At 43.9% G+C, this 19,006-nt stretch overlaps 1 protein-coding gene across 2 annotated transcripts in view; it reads right to left on the bottom strand.

Moving 5' to 3' along the window:
* Positions 1 to 19,006, bottom strand: part of POGLUT2 (protein O-glucosyltransferase 2) — a 139,587-nt gene that overhangs the window by 103,408 nt on the left and 17,173 nt on the right. For both annotated transcript variants that reach the window (XM_073664229.1, XM_073664230.1), the window contains exons 2-4: positions 12,192 to 12,397; positions 2,007 to 2,212; positions 765 to 842 (exon numbers count right to left, since the gene is read on the bottom strand). In XM_073664229.1, coding sequence (XP_073520330.1) covers positions 765 to 842; positions 2,007 to 2,212; positions 12,192 to 12,397 — 490 coding nt within the window. The remainder of the gene's footprint in view (positions 1 to 764; positions 843 to 2,006; positions 2,213 to 12,191; positions 12,398 to 19,006) is intronic.

Genomic DNA, 19,006 nt, shown 5'->3' with positions numbered 1-19,006 from the left:
AAAACACCCGGCAAAGGTGTCCATAGCCTTTACAGAGTCACTAGAGCGGGGTACAGATAAAATAGAAAGCATAGTCCTATGCTTTCTATAGAATATGTAGTCAGCTCTGTGCACAAGCTCAGGTAGGTGCTGTGCGCTCCAGTCTGCTGAGCCGTGCAATGTTCAAGGGTCTTTAGAGCAGTCGTCCAGGGTCTCTGGACCCAGGACCCCACTGATCTGCAAGCAATTAAAAACAAACAAAAATGTTGAAAGTTTAGTTACTCTTTAAAGAGGCTGTCCTGTGACTTAATTTAGATGGTGTATTTTTAAGATATCCATTATTACCAGGTCAGTAGTGATCTCACTCCTGGCTCCTGGTTCCTTCCTTCCAACAAGCTTACCAAAAGGGCGGTGGAGCACTGGCAAGCACCACATGCCCATTATTGTTTACCAGGCATGGCGCTATACATTTGGCAGTGGCCAGGCCTATTATTTCACTTTACCTCGAAAACATGACCCCTTCTGCATGCTAGGTGCAAGGTTGGCAGGAGTCAGACCATACAGATGTGTACTGATAGGATAATCCTATAGATAAATCACGTAAAAACTGATTAATCTATAGGATAAAACCGTCTTGTCCATTTAATGAATTTAAGAAAAAAACTATATTAAAGTCCCAGAAAACCCCTGTAAGTAGATGATATTTATTACATGAAGACATTGCTACCCATAATCTTACACTTCATTATCAGGTGCATAACATGAGTTTTACTAGAGATACTTACTTTACTTGTTAAGGACAGAAGAAGTGAGTCCATGAAAATTCTAAAGCCAACATGTTCCCCGTAGGTTTTTGTATAAATCTAAGAGATCAAATTGAAAGATTATATCAGGACACTTGCAAGTTTGCCATTTTATAGGGGTTTGGGGTAAATAAAATTCAAGTGTCAAGCAATTATTAGTATTTTTCTAATTACTCTTTCCCTCTTTTTGAGATGAACTGAGCATGTACATCACTATTTGGAGACCTAATACATATATATATATTCAGAACAGAAATATCTTCTCAAGATTTTGGTGCATGGCCAATGTTACATTCATAAAAGGTTTTTAGAAATTTACAATATACAATGTTGGTCATCACCTCCTGACAAAATACAATAAAAGTCTATAAGTGTTATTATTTTACTGGGGGTAATACATAAGTATTGAGAAAGGGTTGTCCGAGTAGTTGACAACCCCTTTAACTCAGCAATGTGCAGAGAAACAAAAGAGCTGGTAAAAGTATGTGTTTTATACTAACAATTAAACTGCAAATATAATTGTTGGTGCAAAACACATACATTTTCTGGTTTCAGAAAATACCTGTCCCCCGGTGGAATTTGTTTTAAAGCCACAAGCTGTGCTTTATTCCCCCTCCCCAGGTGCAGCACAGAGTCTTCGCCACTGCTCTGGTGTTTGTTATTGTCTGTAGTGTTGACGTCAAGTCGACAGCACTGCAGCCAGTGAGTTCAGTGGATCAGAGTGGCTTGTGACGATTACTTGGGCAGAACAGGTAAGCTCATTTGTTGGATTCAGTGAAGTCAACATGACGTCAGAACTGCGACAATAATAGCCACCGGGAACAGTGATACCGACTGATTCATGGACCAGGTGAGGGTGAGCAAAGAAAAAACAAACTGCTGCCGGGAAAGAGGGGTTTTCTGAAAGTGGAAAATTTCTTTAAGTAAAAAAAATAAATAATTTTTCCCAAAAGGTGTCCATATTGTTTGAGAAGCAGCTGTTTACAGGAAGACCACCACACAATCTGAATCAATACATTAAAAAGTAATTCTTTACTTTATTGAGTCAGGCTATATAAGAGTGTTATGCTGAATAAACAGTACAAGCACCCTCCACATAAAACATTTGGCTTTAGGCTGACTCATAGTAACGATGTTATCCCTCGTATACATGACGGTGACACATTTAAGCACATTTAGTATCACTAAAATGAAATGCATCATATCCTTGGGCACAGAACATACCTTGTTATCCTTGATGGTGTAATGGCACAAGCTCTGGCGGTCACCAAATCTTTCTGGGATTTCTACAGCAATCTTGTCAGGATCAACCGTTGGAAAATGTTTGAGATCACGTTGAATTTGTGGAATGGAGTCTTTACATGACATATGTCTTAGCCACACGTCACTGTCCGGCTCAGGGCAGTGACATTCTTCACTGTAAATTGGACCTTAAAAATGTGAAATATAAAGTGCAAGAGAAAGTTAGTTATGTAATTAATAGTGGGGTTCTAATTTTCAATATTTAAATGATTGATTGCTTAGCTTAGTCATTAAGGAGAATAAGTAGTATACATTACATAGTCATTGTCCACACTGGCACAGTGCCACACATACACTTGTGGCGATGCCTGATACTGCAACTTGATCCCATGCATTTTGGTGATTGTTAGAGATCATGAGAGTCAGACGGTCAAATATTGATGACTGTTCAAAGTCTTTAAAAACCTTTTTAAATGTAATGATCTAATTTCCATTATTATAGGTTAAACTGCACTAACAGAGCAGTTTCACTTAACAGCGCACGTGTACCTGAGAATGGAATGGTACATCGAAGCTGTCCAATTTTTTGAAAATATTAAAGAAAATCCTTTTTAATTTGTACATTCATTTTACTTATGAGGTAGGAAAACACATACAACCAAGCAATGTTATACTATTTATAGTAATAATGATTCATTGTGTCATATTTTGTATCCATGTAGGTGTCGGTGTCCCCCCAAGGTTCAGTCCTAGTGCCCCTGCTCTTCTCCATCTACAGCTTTGGCCTGGTACAGCTCATAGAGTCTCACGGCTTTCAGTATCACCTCTATGCTGGTGACACACAGATCTACCTCTCTGGACCCGACATCACCTCCTTACTAACCAAAATCCCACAATATCTGTCTGCTATTTCATCCTTCTTCTCTGCTAGATTTCTAAAACTTAACATGGACAAAAGAGAATTCATCATCTTTCCACCTTCCCATTCATCCCCCCCATCTGACCTATCTATCAACGTCAATGGCTGTTCACTCTCTCCAGTCCTGCAAGCCTGCTGCCTCAGGGTAACCCTGGACTCTGACCTCTCCTTCAAACCACATTTCCAAGCCCTTTCCACTTCCTGCTGACTCCAACTCAAAAATATCTCCCGGATCCACACATTCCTCAACCAAGAATCTACAAAAACACTAGTGCACGCCCTCATCTCCCGCCTTGACTACTGCAACTTCCTGCTCTGTGGCCTCCCCGCCCACACCCTCGCACCCCTCCAATCTATCCTAAACTCTGCTGCCTGACTAATCCACCTGTCCGCCCGCTATTCCCCGGCCTCTCCTCTCTGTCAATCCCTTCACTGGCTCCCCATTGCCCAGAGACTCCAGTTCAAAACCCTAACCCTGGCATACAAAGCCATTCACAACCTGTCTCCATATATCTGTGACCTAGTCTCCTGGTACTTACCTGCACGCAACCTCCGATCCTCACAAGATCTCCTGCTCTACTCCCCTCTTATCTCCTCTTCCCACAATCGCATACAAGATTTCTCCCGTGCATCCCCCCTACTCTGGAACTCTCTACCCCAACACACCAGACTTTCTCCTACCGTGGAAACCTTCAAAAGGAACCTGAAGACTCACCTCTTCCATCAAGCCTACAACGTGCAGTAACCATCGCTCCACCATACCGCTGCATGACCAGCACTGCCCCAACTTACTGTATCCTCACCCATCCCTTGTAGACTGTGAGCCCTTGCGGGCAGGGTCCTCGCTCCTCCTGTACAAGTCGCCATCAGGTTTTGTTAAAGATCATTGTAATTGTTTTTGTGTGTATACTCCTTTTTCACATGTAAAGCGCCATGGAATAAATGACGCTATAATAATAAATAATAATAATAATTTGAGCAGACATTTTAGTTCTGTAATTTTCTCCTTTGGCCTGCAGAGGTCACTGTTGCCTTTTCTTTTTCATGACTTCTTCCATCAGACCTGTACACAATATAGTGGCTACATCCCACACCTAAAATCACTGTTAATGCTGTTAAATAGAGAATATAAAGGCATTTTATATATTTCACTCATTGAAACCGCTCAAACACCATAATATATTGAACCCTTAAATTCTATAAATAGTTTTTTGATTTGACAGCTCTATGGGCTAATTTTTGCAAATAACTACAAATAAGTGGATGCTTTTAATACTATCTCAAAGGGTATAACTTGTTCTTTAAAATTGAAGACCTATTCTGAAATACACCATCAATACTAGATCATAGTAGATCATAGAAACTCTCAGGACCACGTAAGCATGAAATACAGGAAATAGAAACCAAAAGAAGGGGCAGCTGCACTTCTCTCTAGGTGTACTCGGTTGGATGGAAGAGGGCGAATAATTGAGAAGTTTGGTTATATGACATTTCTTAATATCCACCAATTTGAGTAATGACTGGGATTCTTTTGCAGACCATTCTCTTGTGATACTGTCATTTTGGTTCTTCAAACCTTAAAGTGAATCTGCCAGCAATTTTTTGCTATGTCATGTTAGAGCATCATGATTGAGGGGTTGAGATCCCGATTCCAGCGATGTGTCACTTTTTGGGCTGCATGCTGTCATTTTGATACAATCACTGTTTTCTCTGCTGCAGATATAGCAATGCTCAGAATGTTGAGGTCTCTATAACCCCGCCCACACCACTGATTGGCAGTTTTCTGTGTACACTGTATATTGACAGAAAGCTTCTAATCGGTGGTGGGAGGGGGTTACACAAAGCAATTGACTAGGAGGCACGAGATACTTAGTCCTGTAGCGATAATTTCCTGATAAAATACTGATTTTATTGAAACAGCAAGTGACACATCACTGGAATCAGAGTCTCTTCTCTTGCATCATGCTGGTCCCATATTACATATCAAAAACTTTTTGACAGATTCCCTTTAACAAGTCCTTACTAAAGTAATTGCATGTGTAATTTAATCCTACAATGCTTGGCCACCACCCTTCTCATCTGCAGCATAGTGACTTTAAGTAGGTTTTAAACTTAAGGATGCAACACGGTGTTACAGCCGCAGCAGTGTAATTACTTCTGTGCGATTGTACAGATGTCCTATATATAACATAGAGGGGGAGCCCATATGTGATATATGGACCTATGTCGTGCTGCAATGTTTACATGCTGCAGCGATTAGGTTAGAGGGTGCAATAGTGATGGAAATACAGTAGGTCATAGTTTTTACAACATATAATGGGAAAGCCCTTTTTATATTCTGACCTCTGTGAAGGGATATTCTCAAGATTGAAAGTTATTCCCTATCCATAGGCTAAGACCTAACTTCCCATTTGCTGTGGGTGTGATCGCTGGGATCCCCACTGAGCCCTAACACCGGGGCTCTTCGAGCCCCATATGATTGGAGTGGAGCTCGATCATGTACACTGCCCCTCTATTCATTCTTATGAGAGTGCCGAAGATCAGCTGAATGATGTGCTCAGCTATTTCTAAGACTCTCATTAAGAATGAATGTGTATGATCGACCACCGCTCCATTCACACATGGCTTTTTAGAGACCCAGTTTTCGGTATTTGTGGGGGGTCTGAGAGGTCGGTCCCCAAGCTGTAGGGAAGATATTTCCTATCTCAAGTATAAGAGATAATTGTGGCCAGAAGGAGAATGCCTTTTGACCATTCTGCCACTGCCTGATGGTGCAGCAGAACCCTGTGACTGTGCTGTTAATGTAGAGTTGCAGTCACAAGCAAGACCGCGGAGAGGTACTGTATCGACAATGATCATGTGATTTAAAAATCATGTGCTTCCAAGATCCCTCTTGCAGTCATGACCAACTATGTCAAAAGTGGCACCAAAAAAAACACAAGACACATTAACACGTGAGATTTTCAAAAGTATATATTGCTTAATTTTTTTTATTTAATAAGGCTTGAAGCTGTTTTTCCAGAGTGAATGACAGGTTCATGAGACAGGGGGAGTGGAAAAAGAGGCTGATAATTGGGGAAGGAAGCTGATTTCTCTGATAAGATAGATTACAAGTGTCTTATATTTGCGTGTACTCTAGATTTATGTAAATTTTGTAGAAAGTAAAGTTACATTTAAAAAAACAATAAATAAAATGAAATGTACCCTTTTAAAAAGATTAGAGCCCAACAGCATAACGGCAAAGCAAAATAAAAAGATACAGCACAGTCAGTATATCGGCCGGTGTAAGGCCACTCAGGGTTAACCACACACGGCTCAATATTAGCACAACACATGCAAACTCCTCTCTGGAGCAAGCCTCTTCAGATACTGAACAACACCTAAGTCACAAGGATGGCTATTTACAGCCCAGACCACACCCTGGGGTGGAGATCTGGTGAATGGCCTCCCACCCACACTATAGCCATTCACAAAAAAGCATGCCCTTTTAAATATGGCTGATTAACTCTCTCTGCAGCTACCATACAGGAGAAGACTTCCACATTTCACATCACTGAAGCTAATAGCCTCAGTTAAACATATCTCCCCTCCAGCATTCTGCCAGTGACTTTGTCACATATCCCCCCCCCTCTACCTAAAGCCGGGGGTTTTGGCACCTTCACTTGCTAAACATAGAAGTCTGGACAGGGCATCTGCGTTACCATGTAGTTTCCCGGGCCTGTGCTGCACTGAAAAACTAAAGTCCTGGATGCTAGAAACCACCTAGTCACCCGGGCAGTCTTCCCCATCCTTTCCCTCATCCATCTCAGGGGTGCATGGTCTGACACTAACCTGAACTTCCAGCCTAATAAGTAGTATCTCAGGGTGTCAACTGCCCATTTGATGGCCAAGCACTCTTTTTCCGCAATAGCATAGTTTTTTTCACAGGCAGAGAGTTTTCTGCTTAGATATAGAATGGGATGTTCCTCCCCGTTTACTGCTTGAGACAATACGTCTTCTACCCCGACCTCTGAGGCATCCGGCTGGACTATGAACTCCTTATTGAAGTTAGGTAAAATCAAAACCGGCTGCTTACAGAAAGTGATCTTCAATTTGTGGAACGCCATCTCCGCCCCAGAAGACCATTTGGCCATTGCCGTATTCGTACCTTTAAGCAGGTCGGTCAGGGGTGCGGCTATCATGGAGAAATTCAGGATAAATCGCCGATAGTATCTTACAATTCCTAAAAATGCTCGAACCTGTTTTTTTGGAGGCCGGTTGCGAACAATTTTGGATTGCTTCAACCTTCTCACTTGCAGCTTTATTTTGATCCTTTCGACGATTTAGCCCAAGTATTTCGCCTCTTCTTTTCCCATAGCGCACTTCTTCGGGTTTATGGTAAAGCATGACTTCCTCAGCGCACCCAGTACCGTCTGGACCTTCTGTAGGTGACTTTCCCAATCTGGGCTGAAGATCATGATGTCGTCTAGGTAAGTGGTGGCGTACTTCTTGTGCAAGTCTAGGATCCGGTCCATGGTCCTCTGGAAGGTAGCTGGGGCTCCCTGCAGACCGATCGGCATCCTGGTGTACCGAAAACACCCGTCGGGTGTAGAGAAGGCAGTCTTCTCCTTGACACTTGGAGACAGGAGAATTTGCCAGTACCCATTTGTTAGGTCCAGGTTGGTGATATATCTGGCTGGCCCTAGCCTTTCAATAAGTTCATCTACCTGGGGCATTAGATACATGTCGAATTTAGACACTTCATTTGTCCTCTGGTTCACCCGTACATGTAGTTTCGTCAAGAACTCATGTTCCACAACCTGCGTACATCCTGGCAACTCCGAAAACAGGTCTTGGTTTCGCTGTAGCTGTTCTCGGCACTGTTGCTTTTGAGCCGGTGACAGTGTCTCTGCCACTGTGACATCCTCGACCCTGGCTTCAGGATTGGCCCCCAGACAGGTAGCTTCCATCGGTTCCCTGTCTCGCCATGGTTTAAGCAGGTTGATGTGGTATATCGAGTACGGCTTCCTTCTTCCTGGCTAGTGGACTTGATAGTTGAAGTCACTCAACTTCTCGATCATCTCATATGGCCCTTGCCACTTGGCCAGAAATGTACTTTCGACTGTCGGTACTAACACCAATACCCGGTCTCCAGGGCTGAATTGTCTCAGCTTTTCAGTTTGATTGTAGACCCTTGCCTGGGCTTCTTGTGCTTGGAGAAGGCTCTCCTTCACAATCGGCATCACCTTCTCAATCCGGTCCTGCATCTAGGTCACATGCTCGATGATGCTCTGGTGGGGTGTAACCTTTGCTTCCCAGGTCTCCTTCGCTATATCCAACAGTCCCCGAGGGTGCCGTCCATACAGAAGCTCAAAAGGTGAGAATCCCGTAGAGCTTTGGGGAACTTCCCTGATGGAGAACAGCAGGTACGGCAGTAGGCAATCCCAATCTCGCCCATCCTTCTCCACAACCTTCTTAAGCATAGACTTCAAGGTCTTGTTGAGTCTCTCCACTCGGCCGTCCATCTGCAGATGGAATACTGACATCCGGAGCTGTGTACTCTGGAGAGCTTTATATAACTCCTTCATTACCTTGAACATACAAGGAGTTCCCTGGTCCGTCAGGATCTCCTTTGGCAGGCCCCTTTGGGAGAAGATATGGACTAGCTTTCTGGCTATACCCTGGCGAAGGAGTTTCTCAGTGGTACCGCCTCCGGATACCGAGTTGCATAGTCCAGCACTACCAGGATGTATTGGTGCCCTCTGGCAGACTTAACCAAGGGCCCGACAAGGTCCATGGAAATCCGATCAAATGGGACCTCTATAATAGGCAATGGCACTAGAGGGCTTCGGAAGTGGGACACTGGAGCAGTTAGCTGACAAGTGGGGCAGGACCGGCAGTAATTAACAATTTCTCTGTGACATCCAGGCCAGTAGAACCTCTGCAGGACCCGCTCCCGAGTTTTGTCTACTCCCATATGCCCACCCAAGACATGAGAATGGGCCAGGTCTAATACCTTACGCATATAGGGACCCGGCACCACCAACTGCTCTACCACTTACCCTCTCGGTTTAGTGACCCGATAAAAGAGTTCCTCATTTAGAGTAAAATATGGGAACCAGGTGTCAGCCCCCGGCTCTTGAGCAACCTCATTTATTACAGACACATTATCAAAGGCATTTTTCAATGTGAGATCCTGCATCTGTGCAGTCCCAAATTCTCCCCAGAAACCACCAAATCTCAGCCTCTGAGGTCACCGTCTCATCCTAGTCACCGGCAAGGACACACAGGGTGAATTCATCAGTCTCCGACTGCGTTGGGGATTTTACATGGTGGAATTGGCTCCTTCCTGGGATGCATGGTACGCCTACTTTCCGCCATAAGTCCCAGAACAGGCTAAAGTCTCGCCCTATTATTACTGGGTGTAGCAGGTCCTTAACCACTCCGACCTCATGGGACTCAGCCCCACAGTTTTTATGGTCACCCTGGCCAAAGAGTAGTCCTTGGAGTCCCCGTGAATACAATGTACACCCACGTTTTTTCCGGGGGGATCAACTGGTGGGGAAGTGTGGCCCTTACCAGAGTCACCAAATTCCCTGAGTCCAAGAGTCCTGCCATTAGTACCCCACTTATGGTCACGGGACATGACTGTGGAGTAGGCATAGTAAGAACACCGGTGTCTCAGGCTACAATCCATTTGCTCGGCGGTCAGGGGGCAGCGGGCAGCTATATAGCCTGGGCCGCGACATCGCCAACATATAATATCTCCCACAGGGACCTTGGGCATTACCTCCCCCACCCCTTTGGACCTTGGACGCCCTACCCCTTTTTGGGCCACCGCACCCTGGTGAGTCCCCCAGTATTGAGTGGGCTGCTTTCCCAAGGAACCCTTGGCCCCCTGATACATCTCGACCAGACCAACCAGTTCATCAGCGTTCCGGGGATCACCCTGGGCAACCCAAGTCTGTATTGACCTTTGCAGGGAATGCACGAACTAGTCCATAACCACTCTCTCTACCATCCGCACAGGGGTATGACTATGATTTGGCCTTGTAAGACTCCGGCTGCAGTCATTTTTGTACCAGGTGCAGTAAGTCAAACATTTGGGAGCGAGCAGGTTTGTCACGGTAATACGCCCAGCGGTGGACCTGCTGCGCCCTGACAGTCATCGTCATCCCCAAGTGTGCCAGAATTTCAGTTTTTAATTTTCCATATTCCTTGGCATTTTGCAAGGCCAAGTCATAGTAAGCCTGGGGCTCCCTTGTCAAGTATGGCGCCAGCACCTCTGCCCAGTGCTCTGGCGGAAGCTTCTCCCACTCAGCGAACCTCTTAAATACCGTCAGAAAGGCTTCTTCGTTGTCACCTGGGGTCATTTTCTGCAGAGCTCCCCTTACCGCCTTCCAGATGGAAAAGTCATCCACTGACCTTAGCGTTGGAGCTGTCGCACGAATCGCCTCAATGAGCAAATCAATCTGCTGCTGCTGTTGTCAGCGCTGGTCCAGTTTCTGCTGCTGCTGGAGCTGGAATTGTTGCATAAGCAGCTTAGTGGTCTCCTATTGCACAATCTGTTGTTGCTGCAGCTGCTGCTGGTGCTGTGTCTGCTGTGCTTGCACCAGATGCTTAATTAGTTCCTCCATTTTGTCCGGGGTCACTTATGGCAGACTTGGCTTATGGCAGACTTCACCCAGGACATGCAGCACCTCTAATAATAGTCACACGTTTTCGCTGGGAATGCTGCTCGCATTCTCCACCACCTGTGGTAAAGCGGCTTGCTCGACTGTACACAGAGGTAGACACGGAACACTGTCTCTTTAAGTTTCGGGTTGGTTTATTAAAAACGTCATAAACCAACCTAGAGTTCATAAGTTAAACACAGCCCATTCGGCATATCGGCAAAGCAAAATAAAAAGCCCAACACAGCACAGCACAGTCCATTAGCCAGGGTTCAGCCACTCAGGGTTAACCATACACAGTTCGGTTTTAGCACAACACATACAAGCTCCTCTCTGGAGCAAGCCTCTCTAGATACTGAACAACACCTGAGTGACAAGGCTGGCTATTTACAGCCCAGACCCCACTGGGATGGAGATATGGTGAATGGCCTCCTACCGCACTATAGCCATTAACAAAAAAAACATGCCCTTTTAAATATGGCTGATTAACCCTCTCTGCACCTACCATGCAGGAGAAGACTTCCACATTTTACATCACTGAAGCTAATAGCCTCAGTGAAACATATCTCCCCTCCAGTATTCTGCCAGTGACTTTGTCACACCACCAAAAACAGTCTATGTCTTGCATTTATTATTTGCCAAGGTGACTCCGAACAAACTTATGGCTACAATATCTTTGAGCCTAAAAATTAGGAAAAAAATGCAAGAAAAAGGCCACTAAAAACTATGCTTTTTTTTTTTTTTTTTTTTTTTTACAAAATAGTTGTGCAAATAAAGTTATCACACTTAGTGTTTTTTTTTTACGCTTTTCATGCGGCGTTTTTGTAGACGTTCTTGCTGCAAAAAATATTCTGGTCAGATGTTATCTTTGCCCTTGTGCCTGCACATGGAAGTGCACTAGGCATGCAAAGACAACTTATCAATGGTGCATTCTGCAAAAAAATAGTAGAATATGGTTGAAATGTAATACCAGACACAGACAATGAACAGCAGTGATATTGCTTCAGGTAAAAATATCTTTTTCTTCTAATCTGTGACAATGCTTAAACAACTTCAGATCAAATATGTTTTTTTAGTGGGAGCATAAGCTCCTAAAGGGAATCTGTGACCAGTTTTTTGCCACCTAAGCTGAGAGCAGCATAATGTAGAGACAGAGACCCTGTTTCCAATGATGTGTCACTTACAGGGCTGATTGCTGTAGTTTTTATAAAATCACTCCTTTATTAGCAGGAGATTATCACTTGAGGACTTATAAACCTGCTGCCATGTAGTCTTCTATATTCATGATCTCTGTATCTGTATAAACCACCGCTGATTCGCAGCTTTCGGCCTCTGCAGTGTACACAGAAAGTTGTCAATCAGTGGTGTGGGCGGATTTATACAGAGCGCAGCATTCAGAGACCTGCTAGATCTACAACAGATATAACAGTGATTTTATCAAAACTACAGCAAGCAACTCAGTAAGTGATACATCGCTGGAATCAGGATCTCTACCACTATACCATGCTGCTCTCCGATGGGGTAACAAAAACCTGATGACAAATTCCTTTAAAGCCGTTCAGCAGACTCAATTATATTACTCTGAACCAAAATTACCTTTAATGAAATAAGGAGATTTTGCCACATGTCTGTCATTCACTTGAATGTCAATCTGCAGAGCTCTGTAGCTGGCATACAGTTTGTATCTTACAAGGAAGGAGCCATCTTTTCTGTCAAGTAACTGCACTCCCACTCTGGTATACTGCTCCCCCAATGCAGTGATGTGGACTTGATAGTGGTCATTTTGAGGAGTAGATGTGAAACTAAAGAGAAAAATACATCACCATTAGTAAACATGAAACATAATACATCTGAATCTGTGTTTGCAGCAGTGGTGGACACAGACAGAAAAGGTCCCTGTGTGAGAACAATATATGGGCCCTTTTCAGTCTATTAGTTCTGCCTCTGATAGAAGCTGCTTGCCAGTTGGCAGCAGGCCCCCTTACCTCTTGGTCCCCTGTGTGGACGCATAGGTTGCACCAATGACATGTCTACCTCAGGTTTCCGGTCTAGAGTATTTATTCACTATTATATTACAACAAAACTTAAAGAAGTTGTACACTACTTTATATTACTCCCCCCCAGTGTATTCCCCCGGGGCTCCTAAGACTTTTTGTAAATACCTTATGTTGCTGATAATGCTTGTGAGCGGCGCTATCGGTGGGCGCTCACAGGCATCACGTGACCCCGTGCTGACGTCACGACAAGTGAGGCGTGACTCAACACTGGGGTCCCCGCAGTGGCTGCTGGGTTGTGGGCAGGGTTACCCCCCATGTCACACCCAGCATCCACCGCGCACTTTCCGAATGAATGGGGAGAGGCAGAGCGCGCTGAGTATGCCGGGTGTGACACAGGGGGGTAACCCCGCCCATAGCCTGGCATCCACCTGGAACGCGGAAGACAAAGACCCCCGGCTGCAGCCTGAACTTGTCGTGACATCAGCGGATGTCAGAGCCGGCTGCAGCCGGGGGTTACGTGATGCTTGTGAGCGGCGCTATCTGCAACATAAGGTAATTACAAAAAGTCTTTGGGGTCCCGGGGAGATACATTGGGGGGGTAATATAAAGTAGTGTACAACCCCTTTAAGTTTTAGTGTCTCTATCACACAGAGGAAAGCTGTAATTTATGTCATCAGCCAGATGCTCTATTATAGTAAAGGAGATTAAATTTAGTCCAATTTAGATAATGAGTACAACTCTGTGGTAAGCTCTATTCTGATGGGGATCCCACAGATTCACCTGGATCTATACCGTGAATTCTTCTGCATTAAATCGCCCCCATGTTAATAAGGCTCTACGGTATGATGTTACTCTGCTACATTTATGAAATTCATATATTCTCAGGAAAATTCTTTCGGCCACGTCTCCCACCAAAAAGTGAGGGTGAGAAACACAACAAGGAGAATAGACTGTCCGCTCTCACAACTGCATCTTTTCCAACAAGACATAGCTGTAGTTGTAACTAATAGTGTATATAAAGTATCTACTTACAATATTACTTAATAAACAAACAGCGGCCCACATCATATGGCGCTTAGGCTCGAGAACTGGTAAACAATTTTCCATAGCCCGCCAAAAACAGCCCACTCAAAAGCATATAGAAATTTGGAGAAGACGTGTGTGATATGGCATAAAAAACAATTATTAGATGATATTAAAATACATGATTCAATAAGTCACAATGTAAACAGAGACATGGAGTGCAATGGAATAAAGCACAGTGACACCGTACAGTGCTAAGGGGCCCAAATATATATCCCATGTAAGTGGGAAAGGCGACAAAAGAGGGGGAGATAACTCTATTGAAGTCAATTAGTTGACACAAATAGTATTCTGGGCTTGCATATTAGCCAATCAAGTGTCAAACATAAAGTATCCCAAATGTTCACCAAATCGGGCAAAGTAGGATGTCACACAGAGTGCGGCGGTTGCAGCACGCCCCGACGCGTGTTTCGCCCACAAAAAAAAACCAAAACAGAAATGTAGACATTTTTGCAAATTAATTAAAAAAGAAACTGAAATATCACATGGTCATAAGTATTCAGACCCTTTGCTCAAACACTCATATTTAAGTCACATGCTGTCCATTTCCTTGTGATCCTCCTTGAGATGGTTCTACTCCTTCATTGGAGTCCAGCTGTGATTAATTAAACTGATAGGACTTGATTTGGATAGGCACACACCTGTCTATATAAGACCTCACAGCTCACAGTGCATGTCAGACCAAATGAGAATCATCAGCTCAAAGGAACTCAGAGACAGAATTGTGGCAAGGCACAGATCTGGCCAAGGTTACAAAAGAATTTCTGCATTACTCAAGGTTCCTAAGAGCACAGTGGCCTCCATAATCCTTAAATGGAAGAAGTTTGGGACCACCAGAAGTCTTCCTAGACCTGGCTGTCCAGCCAAACTGAGCAATCGTGGGAGAAGAGCCTTGGTGAGAAAGGTAAAGAAGATCCCCAAGATCACTCTGGCTGAGCTCCAGAGATGCAGAAGGGAGATGGGAGAAAGTTCCACAAAGTCAACTATCACTGCAGCCCTCCACCAGGAGCTGCCTTTATGGCAGAGTGGCCCGATGGAAGGCTCTCCTCAGTGCAAGACATATGAAAGCCCGCATAGAGTTTGCTCAAAAACACATGAAGGACTCCCAGACAATGACAAATAACATTCTCTGGTCTGATGAGACAAAGATAGAACTTTCTGGTGATAATTCTAAGTGGTATGTGTGGAGAAAACCAGGCACTGCTCATCACCTGCCCAATACAATCCCAACAGTGAAACATGGTGGTTGCAGCATCATGCTATGGGGGTGTTTTTCAGCTGCAGGTACAGGAGGACTGGTTGCAACTGAAGGAAACATGAATGTGGCCATGTACAGAGTTATCCTGGATGAAAACCTGTTCCAGAGTGCTCTGGACCTCAGACTTAGCCAGAATTGATTAAAGCGCTTTACTCTGCAATCAAACCTCTACTATGGGCCATACAGGTATTTATAGATTTACTATTCTATACCCTGTATGGCCATAGTAGAGGTCTGATAACTCCAAAGTGGTGACAGATTCCCTTTAACACATTCAATTGTGGAAATTATTCTTATTCCAAGATCTATTGATTAAAATGTACTTTGCTTGTGGGACGACCCTCTTAAACACTACAGCAGTTTAGAGAATACATATTTTTAAAAGTCAGTTATGTGTGTAAACAGGGTGCGACAGATCAGTCTAGGGCATGTCAAACTCATCCACATTATGGTTGCCTTCAAAAAGCTGCTTGTAATTGTAAGGTCTCATGCAGACGTCCTTGCAACATGGTACAAACAATGTACAGAATGGCCAGGGACTATAAGAGAGCTGTCCCTGGGTAGTAGGGCTAAGAGAGCTGTCCCCGGATAGTAGGGCTAAGAGAGCTGTTCATGTGTAGTAGGGCTAAGAGAGCAGCCCCTGGGTAAAAGGGCTAAGAGAGCTGTCCCTGGATAACAGGGCTAAGAGGGTTGCCCCTGGATAACAGGGCTAAGAGGGCTGTCCCTGGGTAGTAGGGCTTGGAGAGATGTCCCTAGGTAATATGGCTAAGAGAGCTGTCTCGGGGTAGGAGGGCGGTAGCAACTCACTCGGGAAAATAGCTAACACACTAAAACTGCAACTGACCCTGCCGGTTCCTGTACAGACTACAGATCCTGACCCTGCAGTCCCTAGTGGTTCCAGCGTGAGCTAAGACAGCCCTAACCACAGACTAGACAAAAGCAACTCGGACCTATGCTGCCTGAAAGGTCGTCGAGCGCTTCATGTTTCTCCTAAAGAACAGTAGGGCAGAGCAGAGTGAAAATTACCTACAGAAGGGAAAGTATAAAACCAAAAGAAATTAACTGGAATCAAGTTGGTATGCATGCAAAATAGAAGCATGTTCAGACTGGCCTAGAAACAGACGAAAACCAAAACAGAAAAAAAATAAATGAAATAAATAAATAAATACCCTGCTGTAAACAAATAAGTAAAAGCAATAGTGCATATAAATAACATTGGGTACCTAGTAAACGCCATTTTTGATCACAAAAGGCATAGAAGCCATCCCACCAACATCAAGGTGTACCCAACCTTGGGATGGTCCCAACCTCTAATATTAAAACCTTACTCTGTAACATAGTGACATCCTGTGTGAATAAGGGCTGAGAAGGACCGGGTCCCAAGGAAGGGAAAGTGTGATGGAATACAAAGAGATCCCAGAGGGAGTAAAACAAACCATGAAATACAAAATAATGGATTAAGTACGTACTGATAGAGAATATGCCACCTACTTCCTAAAAAGATACAGAAGATAGGTGCAGGGTAAAGAACATAAACAGAAAAAAAGATAAACTCAAGCTGGTCTTTCACTGACTGGCTTAAACTAAAGCACTATGACTGGACATCCAAATTAGACTATCACCAGAAGGTGGAAAGTATAAAAAGCTGCACCCGAAAGTTGATAGGACAGACAAATGTGTAAATAAAAACATGTTACCCTAAAAAAACTGAAGCAAGGATAACAGAAACTAAACACCCAGAGAAAAGGTGTATCTGCTGTGGCTCGGCGGACAGAGAAGCTGACCACAAAGCACACGCTCATCGGTTCGAATCCAGATGCATGGCACATGGCTAAGAGAGTTGTCCCTGGATAGGAGGGCTAAAAGAGCTATCTCTGGATAGCAGGGCTAAGAGAGTTGTCTCTGGGTAGCATGGCTAAAAGTGCAGTTTCTGGGTAGTAGGGCTAAGACAGCTGTGCCTGAGTAGTAGGGCTAAGACAGATGTCCCTGGGTAGTAGGGCTAAAAGAGCTATGAGGAAAGAAAGATATATCCAGCTCACCTGCATGTAATGTTCAGGCAGTTTGGAGCAAGGGAAAAACAATCCAATAAGAAGAAAAAAGTCCAGCTTCATGAACGTCCAGTATATTTATTTGTGGATGAGTACAAAAAAATGTATTATAAATAAGGGTGTTACGCACCTGAAACGTGTAGATGTTTTAACCATTTCTTTCTCATGATATTTTAATTGTCAGGTCTTGTACCTACCAGCTCTGGTGCACCAGGTGGCAGCTCTTCCCTTTGAGCTATTCAGCTCGCTGGACAGTTCCTTGCTAATCTAGATACTAGTACTTGTGTTGTTCCTGATTGGCTTCACCCTGTAATCTCCTAATTGAACACCCTACTTAAACTGACATTGCACTTCCTTCCTTGCGATTCCTGACTACGCAACCTGCTTATCCTTCAAACTATACTGCTGCTCGTGTGTACCGACCTCTGGCTGATTCCTGACTACGCTACCTGCCAGTGCTGCACCTACTCTAACCAAGATCAGTTCACAACATTAATCTTCGCACAGCTTTTTGTACTCATCCACAAATAAAGATTCCAGCACGTTCATGAAGCTGTACTTTTTTCTTCCTGTCCCTAGAGAGAGCTGTCCTTAGGTAGTAGGACTAAGAGACAGTGCTCAATGGAAATTTCAGTAGTTTAGAAATTCTTCTGTAACAAATGATATCAGTGTGTTTTGCAACAATAAGATTTTACCCATCATGAGATGTTTCTTGTGTGGCATCTTGGTAATGGGACACCTTTTTGTAGGCCATCAGTTGAACCAGCTGATATTATTTTTCACTAAGTGGCAGGATTGCTTTCTAATTACTGATAGAATTCAGCTGGTGTCATGACTTTTCATGGCTTTTTGCACCTCTTTCTTCATGTGTTCCAAACTTTTTCCCTGTGTTATTTCTTATTATTTCACATGACTTAAAGGGGTTGTCCGGTCAAAAGTGATAAATCGGCAGTCACTCTGTGTGACTGCAGACTTATGAATCCCCCCAGCGCAGGCACTGTGTGCTGCAGGGATTCGCCGGTATGAGACCCGGTAATGGAGGGTATGTATGTGTTATACATACCCCCGGCCAGTGGGCGCGGCCTCACTCTATACACTTGTATTGAGCGAGGCCGCGCCTTCTAGTCGGATGTGTCCACTGGCCATCCGCATCACTAGACGGGGCGCAGCCTTGCTGCATACAAGTGTATGGAGCAAGGTGGCGTTGAATGGCCGGGGGAATGTATAATGTATACATAGCCTCCGATCCTGGGTTTCTTACCGGCAAATACCCGCAGCGCATAGTGCGGATTCATGAGTCACACAAAGTGACTGCAGACTTATCACTTTTGACTGGACAACCTCTTAAATTTATGGATATTTATGGTTTGATTTCTTTGCCTGTGTAGATTAGATGAATTGTTACCAACATCTGGTAAGAATTTCATGTTAATAGCACGTTCAAAAATATATTTACTTAGAAAATTGGCGATGTGTTCAATACTTATTTCACCCGCTGTAGCTCTCATATACAGCTGTATAGTATAAAGGAGGTATTCAGTGCTGCTCACCATTATTGGCACAGCTTCATTTTTTTCATAGACTGTACAAAATCTTCAGAAATAAATGGAAATGTACCAAAGTTATATCCTCAGGATTTTTTAATTAGTGGTCCAAAGTAATACAACAATAAAACATTGTTTTTCAACTTACATGTTACAATTTCAAAGAAGAAACAGCATGTGCAGCATTAAAGGCACCCCTAATTAACACTTGGTTGCACACCCTTTGGCATTGCTGACAGCCTCCAAATGTTTCTTGTAGCCATCTATAAGTTTCTTGCACTTCTCAGTTGGAATTTTCTCCCACTCTTCCTTTGCAGTTTGTTCAAGCTCTTGAATGTTTGCAGGGTTCTATTTCCCAATGGCAGATTTCAGCTCGCCCCAAAATTTTCAATGGGATTGAGGTCAGGATTCATTGCCGGCCATTTTTAAACAGTCCATTTTTTCTTTTTCAACCATTCCAGTGTACGTTTGGATATGTGCT

Source organism: Phyllobates terribilis, unplaced genomic scaffold, assembly GCF_046119375.1.
Source record: "Phyllobates terribilis strain yellow unplaced genomic scaffold, ASM4611937v1 Scaffold_2__4_contigs__length_985480577, whole genome shotgun sequence".
In the NCBI taxonomy this organism is placed as follows: domain Eukaryota; kingdom Metazoa; phylum Chordata; class Amphibia; order Anura; family Dendrobatidae; genus Phyllobates; species Phyllobates terribilis.
The sequence above is the reverse complement of the archived record's forward strand: the minus strand, read 5'-3'. Positions and strand labels throughout refer to the sequence as shown.